This window comes from Oncorhynchus clarkii, chromosome 21 (genome assembly GCF_045791955.1).
Source record: "Oncorhynchus clarkii lewisi isolate Uvic-CL-2024 chromosome 21, UVic_Ocla_1.0, whole genome shotgun sequence".
Classification (NCBI taxonomy): Eukaryota; Metazoa; Chordata; class Actinopteri; order Salmoniformes; family Salmonidae; genus Oncorhynchus; species Oncorhynchus clarkii.
In genome coordinates, this window is record NC_092167.1 from 12,392,474 (window position 1) to 12,400,406 (window position 7,933).

At 42.3% G+C, this 7,933-nt stretch overlaps 1 protein-coding gene across 1 annotated transcript; it reads left to right on the forward strand.

The window, feature by feature from the left end:
* The first annotated feature begins 240 nt into the window (after window positions 1-240).
* LOC139378547 (achaete-scute homolog 1a) lies at window positions 241-1,923 on the forward strand. The gene is made up of 2 exons (XM_071120820.1): window positions 241-898; window positions 1,052-1,923. Exon 1 carries the CDS (start codon window positions 296-298, stop codon window positions 878-880), a length of 585 nt encoding a protein of 194 aa, XP_070976921.1. The 5' UTR covers window positions 241-295; the 3' UTR covers window positions 881-898; window positions 1,052-1,923.
* The last annotated feature ends 6,010 nt before the right edge of the window (window positions 1,924-7,933 follow it).

The following is a 7,933-nucleotide window of genomic DNA, read 5'->3' on the forward strand; positions in this document are numbered from 1 at the left end:
CATTGCAACAGCACAGGAGCCAAGGTGAATACAACTAGCACGAGGAGGAGGCGTGGTCAGGTCCAGCGCGTGGGGTTGCCAGTGTATAAGCCTCGCTACTAGCCTTTCTCAGGACTCAGTTCAGACTGAGGAGTGTGCGAGGCAGAAGCCCACAAGACCGCCCATTAAACACGGCTAAAGTGAGCATTAAGCCACACGTGAACGCCACGAGCAGGACGCAACTGCTACCGATCAATCCAAAGAAGAACTCTGAGATTCTCTGCAGCTCTTATTTTTTATTTTTCAATACGTGCCAATGGACATCACAGCAAAGATGGAAATAAATGTGAGCCAGCAGCAGTTCATGCCGCCCTCCTGCTTCTTTGCTGCCGCAGCGCAGAGTATCCAGCTCAGCCCTACCAGCAGCCAAGGGAGCGGCAAGTCAGCATCCAAGGTGAAGAGACAGCGCTCATCCTCGCCCGAGCTGCTAAGATGCAAGAGGAGGCTGAACTTTGCCGGCTTTGGGTACAGCCTGCCGCAGCAGCAGCCGCACACTGTGGCTCGGCGGAACGAGAGGGAGCGCAACAGAGTGAAACTTGTCAACAACGGCTTCGCCACTCTCCGGGAACACGTCCCCAATGGCGCGGCCAACAAGAAGATGAGCAAAGTGGAAACGTTACGGTCGGCGGTGGAGTACATTCGCGCACTACAACAACTTTTGGATGAGCACGACGCCGTGAGCGCAGCGTTTCAGTCCGGGGTCCTGTCGCCCAACAACTACCCCAACGAGATGAACTCCATGGCAGGCTCTCCAGTGTCCTCCTACTCGTCCGATGAGGGGTCTTACGACCCTCTCAGCCCCGAGGAGCAGGAACTCCTGGACTTCACTAACTGGTTCTGAGAAACTGTATCCTATAAGGTAAAAATGTTTTTTATAATAGGCCTATCATTCATATTCTACAAGTACTGTATTATGCTTTGTTATAATAAATATTTGCATTATTAGGTTTTCAAGATCAATTGAAAATAACTGAACTAATGTCTTACCCCCTTTTCTTGTTCGTTACTATAGGAATATGGATCAATTGAATGATGTAAGCTCTCAGCATGGCTCGGGAGGATTACAGAGGAGCTCGCGCCCTCTAGAACAAGACGCACTGAGCTGGCGTTCTGCTCCGGTCGTCCACGACCCAGTCCACCTAAAGGAACCGCCTTGCAACCAGAGAAACTGCGGACATGCAGGCCAGTGTTGAGCAAAAACGCCAAAGGACTAAATAGAAAACAGGCTCTCCATGTCTGACAGCGTGGGAATCCAACCTTCCAGCACATTCGCCCACGAAAACAACATTTCAAAAGTGATTTTACAACAGCACGCAAAACATAATGTAAAATGTTGTTCTCGAACTATGCTTAATCCAATCAAAGAACATCAACCCTTCTTTGTAAACTCCTGTGACATTTAGTTCTAAAATGCTTCCAATGTGCGGATTTTATTATATGAAATTCTATATCAAACATGTTTTTGAAATATATCAAGATATTTTTGTATGTAAAGAGATTTTTTTTAGATGTTTTCTTTTGTATATATTTATATTGATAAGTTGCTCTTACCTCTTGCCTATTTTAGACTTGTATAATGCTCTGCAGCTGGCTATTCTGTGTATGGTCATTGATTAATGAGGTTTCAAGAAGGGGTTTGACACTCCGACGTTTGAATTTAGCACCAATGTGTCTTATTTAATAGGAAATACATGTTATTGTACATGGAGTTCACGATGATCAAAGGTTATGCAGCTATTGTCCAAACACAGCACAATGGCGATTCATTGTCTATTGCTATACTGCCAGGTCCACACTGCCTTTACTTATATCATGTTGGTTGAAAAGAGAAAAGCCTATAACCATATTTTCTACACTCTAGTCTCATAATAAAACATTTTCTAGTATTTCCTTTTGTACCTCAGACTTTTTTTACGTTTGCATTTTACATTCACTTTTAGTTACAGTGTGTTTTGACTGGAGATGGAATGGGAGAAAGGATATAGGAGAGGGGGGAATTAAACATATTTCTGTTACATTTTTTTTATACAAATGTTACCCATTTTACGCACACTTCCACCAACGAACACATTTTATGCGCATCTCAATTTGCGTAAAAAACGGTACATTCTGTAATATAAGTTATTAACATACAAATAGAGTAATATAACAATAGCAAATTCGAATCCTCAAGAATCCAATAGCCCTGTTTCTAGCCCGAGGATACTTAATGGGGGGATAATACGTCTTGCCTGGCTTTAGGCTAGCGGAGACGTGTCATGAATATTGGAGCGTTCATGCTGCATGTCAATTCTGTTGTGCACCAGCTCAATGCTGAAGCGCGCAAGCGCGTGCATAACAGAGTGAGAAAAATATGTAGCTTAGCCCAGCACCCCAAAATAGCTCTTGAAAAAGTCCCAGTTGTGACAATGACTCCGTCAGTCAGTCTATGCCATCCTCTTTGTCAAATCCATTACAATAAACTCTAAAAACAACTTTAGTAAACAAAACTGTATAAATAACTGAATTATATCAGTTTACTATGTTTTTGGAACCTCTAATATATTGTGCAATTCTGTAAAACAAACAATCATATTTCTCATGTAAACATACTTATTTCGTTGGCAAACCATCAACATTAGGATTCTGAATCATATAGAACTGTAGGGGTTTTAAGCTCTGAAAATAAAGTTCATTGCGATGACAAGAAAAAACACAAACCTTAAAAAGTTATTCTTGTTTAGCCTACATGTAAAGGATCTCACCTGTGGTAAGTTGCAGGTGCCTACAGTGTAAAAATAGACATACAAACAGTGCAAAGACCACCCATAACATTCTGCTCCATTTCACTCTGTAAAGTGCTAAGGTGACAGTATATTTGACCGTAACTTTAGGCTATATATTGAAACTCACATTAAGCATAATCAAAGGGTAGGAAATAATTTGTAGTTGTTTGATTATATTGATTACAAAAGCTGGCACTTGGTAGTCTTGATTGCCTTGGTTCATAAGATTTAATCAATGAAACAGAGACTGATTCAATATTTTAGATGAGAATATGTTTAGTTCAGGTACCTATCTATTCCCTGAGGCCAAGAAGCATCGAGTTTGACAGGTAGGGACGCGTTTGCTCCGAGGCGCGTGCCTGGTTTAATGAGTGAATGCGGTTGTCTGGTGGTGGAGTGGAGACAGAGCATTGAATTGGCTGACGGCGTGTGCCTTTCCTACAGCAGCGCGCGACTAGCACTCAACACATGTCCTTGGGAAGAAAAAAACAGTTTGGCTGAAGTTAAACCATTTGTTGCGTGCAGCTGCCAGAGGGAATATCGTCAAAGAGTGCCAGGTATTGTTCACCACTATCTATAGCTGAAAGGGTTATTGCTCAGCAGTTATGAACTTGTGATGTTACCACAATACAATTCCTTGACACCAAGATAAACATCATAGCTGATGCTTCATTAATGATTTATTCGGTAAAATGGTAGTCGCATAAGAATATATTCTAAGGCGTGGCTACTAGGCCTACATATTATTTGAGTGGAGACTACTATTACATCAAGCCTGTGCATTGTGTATAATGCACCATTATCTAACTCTCTAGAGGGACAAATACTGATTTGAAATCTATTGCTGGGGCCAAGTTCTTTATAGACAGGACACAACGTGTATTTTCTGATGGTGTTAAGTCAGGTTTCCTTGATATTAGGAAAGGTGTCATACAAGGTTTGATTTTGGGTCCTGTACATTTTACTAAATACAGTGCAGAAACACTATTGGTTTGTCTGTAAAAAAATGTTTTACCTTCACTTGTGTGCGCGGGCATACAGTTGTGTGTTCTGCTGCCCTTTCTGTTGACATGGCTCTATCTGATCATCAATCTGCCTTCATTGATTTACAGAAAACCTTTATTGACCTCAAACTAGTATTTAATTATATGTTTTCTAGAGCACATGCACTTTAGATTGTGCTAACATCGATTGTGTCCCTGCATGCAAATATCTGGGCATCTGGATAGACGATGGGCTGTCTTTTAAAAAGCATATTGATGATTTAGTGAGGAAGCTGAGAATAAAAATGGGCTTCTACTATAGAAATAGGCCCTGCCTCTCGCTTAATTGTAGAACGCAGATCCTTTTATCGACGTTCCTACGGTTCCTAGACTATGGTGACATCTATATGAATGCAGCAGCCACTTCATTAACGCCGTTAAATGCAGTTTACCATAGCGCACTTCGTTTTATTACTGGTGACAGGTTCAATACACATCACTGCCTTCTTTACCAAAAAGTAGGCTGGCCATCTTTGAAGTCACATTGGTCGATTCATTGCGCTCTTTTTATTTATAAAGCTCCCTTACAAAAACTCTAGCCGTACCTAGCATCATTAATAACTTTTAGAGATACGAATTACAGTATCATACCTGGTCTCAGGGATGGCTTACTCTGGAAATCCCTTCGGTCTCTGCTTTTAGTTTGTTAGCACCCTATGTATGGAACAATCTATAGAGTTCCCGGATGTGGTGTGGTGCCTCTCGTTCAAATTGTTGATTGGGGACCTCTTTGCTGAGGATTGTGATTGTTTTTCTTGAATGTGTTTGTAATTTTGTATAGGCCTATTTGTATTATATTTTAAATTGTGTATATGCTGGGCTTGCTTGGTAAATAGACCTTGGTCTCAATGGAACTCCCTGTTAACCTTTTACTGCAGTGGGCTAAGTCAGGGTCACACAGTCTTTCTTGGTAGTCTTAAACAAATCTACTGTACTTTGAAACAAAAGTATGCACTTCACACACGGTTATGGGCTTAAACAATAAATAAAAAAATAGAAAATAGAAAAGCGTCAGCGAAAATGTATTCCATTTTGACTTTGCATCCCAACATTATACATCACAGAAGACTGAAATATAACAAAACCGTTTGACATAGAAACACCGAATTATCGGCGTAAAAAACAGAACATTTTTATTAATTATGAAAAAAATAACATTACACCCAGGATTGCTCTAGAGGGCGATTTGATCATTTGACTGCAGGAAAGGGTTACAATAAAGATGAAATAAAAATAGAGCTTACCAAGAAGGGCACAAGACACAAAAACGACAGGCAATATGTATAGCTCTCTTTAGTACCCTTATCAGGCATTATAGAATGTCTATGACACAGCTACTCGAAAACAGCAATGAATGGTCCGAACAATTCCGTGACCGCCTGTCAGAGTGCGTTAACGCTTCCCCCCCCGACTCTGTCAAGCCTGAGGGAAATTAAAGAAAGAACTGCTATATCTAATTTGTCATTTCTTGCCGGACCCTCTCACTTAAAGCTGAGGGAGCTGATTGAAAACACATAGGAGATTTAGGTTAGGTCATGCTTCATTTATTTTATTTTCATAATGCCACATTACTCAGTTACTAAAGCGGTGGAGAGCCATTATATTCACCCCTCTATCTGAAAAACCCGCACAAAGGTTTGGCATAAATCATGCATTAAATCAATGCTTGATTTGTGCAAAAGTTCGAAGTTGCACCTGCATCTTGCATTTTAGGATTCGCCCCCCCATGAGCATCAATTGTGTATCCCTTGTCTAACTGGAGTCTAAACGTGTTATGTTCCTATTCAGTGCATTACTGATTCAGCATGAACCGCAACTGAAAAGCCCTGCATATTTCAGTACCATAGACAGCACCCTTCTCAAGCTTAGATGTCCACCTTCAGTAGGCTATTTATCAATGCATATTCCAAAGGGTGTCTCCAAAGCCCTTTTGAAGAAATGTCTCAGAATGTCGACCTTATTACATGAAAAGTGCCCCCCCCCTGAAAAAAAAAACATCTTTAAGTGCATTAGCTAGCATTTTAGAAAGAGAACCCTGGAACCCTGTTGCCACAGTGTGTGGTAGCTAATGACAAATAGGGGTCAAGCCTGTGTAGCCAATGACAACACAGGTTGCTGGAGTCATCCAGTGGGTTGGCGATGACCGAGTTGTGGATTAGGACAAAGAGGGGCTGGTACGCCAGGAAGTCCAGCAGGTCCAGGGAGCTGATGTATCGGTGCTTCTGTTTGATGGCTTCTTCTTGTTCTGGTCGGATGCCCCCGGCCTTTAGCTCCACCAGGAGCTGCTCTGCGCTGATACAGCCCTGCTGGGCCACAGCACCCCCTGTCGGCCCCTCCAGCAGGAACAGGAACAGCTGCTGTGGAGGGACAAACACCATGGTAGAAAAAAAGAGAGGCCCTTTCAATATGCAATGGTGTGGACTTGGTTTAGACAGGGCAGAGGTGTGCGTGTGTGTCTCGTATATGTGTGTGTAGGTCGGTGTGTGCCTCTTCTAGCGCCTCATGTTACATCGGCCTGTTTCTAGTCTTGTATGAGTGCACCTGTTTGCACAGTTAAATGCATTCTAGGTAATAATTGGGGGGAGGGGGTATAATCCTCTGGCAATCAGCCCACTTCTACCCTCCAGCTCCTGCAGCCCAGTTAACAACCTTATCCCTACCACCAGCTCTATAATTACAAAGCCTTCCTCCACCTAGACCAGGCTCAGTTTCCACACCCATGGCCACATGCTTTCATGTTCCCTATGTGCCTTTCAGCAGCCCCGTCGGCCTGCCCTCCCCATTTGAATGCGACGGGCTGCCTTGCCTCTTGTGAATGGCCATCCTATAACCCTGGTCCATCTGAGATGAGTGGTAGTGTGTCTCAGGGCTGATTAAAGGGAGGGAGGGGCGGAGCGGCGCGGGAGGTACACCGCTGGGCACTTTAATGAGATTAAGGCCCCGCAATCCATGAAAGCGAAAAGGAGCCTCTCTCTCTCTCTCTCGCTCTCTCTCTCTTTCTATAGATGCACTTGGTCCTTCTGGAAAAAGCTAGTTTTACTAAGATTTCATTTGAAATGCCCTTCAAAGTGTTTACCAAGTCTTTATTTCACTGTAATTACCCTCCCGGGGCCATGAAAGAGGGAGAGGTACCGCAGGTTGGAAGAGATTGTGATGTAAGCATGAAAATACCTTCATGAGAGTGATTATGGTAAATGCTAAACTATACTGTACATGGTAAAGATGGGCTTTACAGTTAGGGAGTAAGCAAACTACCTGAATTATATTGAATATTATTACCACATGAATAGTGCCTCCAGAAAGTGGGATTAAAATGGATTTCATTGACATTTTTTTTGTCAGCAATCTACACAAATTACTCAGTAATGTAAGTAGTCAATACATGTTAGAATCACCTTTGGCAGTGATTACAGCTGTGAGTCTTTCTGGGTATGTCTATAAGAGCTTTCCATACCTGGATTGTGCAACATTTACCCATTATTCTTTTCAGAATTCTTCAAGCTCTGTCAAATTGGTTGTTGATCATTTCTAGACAACCATGTTCAGGTCTTGACATAGATTTTCCAGCAGATTTAAGTCAAAACTGTAACTCGGCCACGAGTAAAATTCAATGTTGTCTTGGTAAGCAACTCAAGTGTAGATTTGGCCTTGTGTTTTAGGTCAGGGTTTTCCAAACTTGGTTCTGGGGCCCCCGCTGGGTGCAAGTTTAGTTTTTTGCCCTAGCACTACACAACTGATTCAAATAGCCAACTCATCATCAAGCTTTGATTATTTGCATCAGCTGTGTAGTGCTAGGGCAAAAAACTAAAAGTGTACCCACGGGGGGCCCCAGGACTGAGTTTGGGAAACTCTGATTTAGGTTATTGTCCTGCTGAAAGGTAAATTAATCTCCCAGTGTCTGATGGAAAGCAGACTGAAACAGGTTTTCCTCTAGGATTTTGCCTGTGCTTAGCTCCATTCTGTGTTTTTTCTTTACTGAAAAACTCCCCAGTCCTTAATGATTACAAGAATACCCATAACCCAATGCAGCCACCCCTATATGCTTGAAAATAGGAAGTGGTACTCAGTAATGTACTGTATTGGATT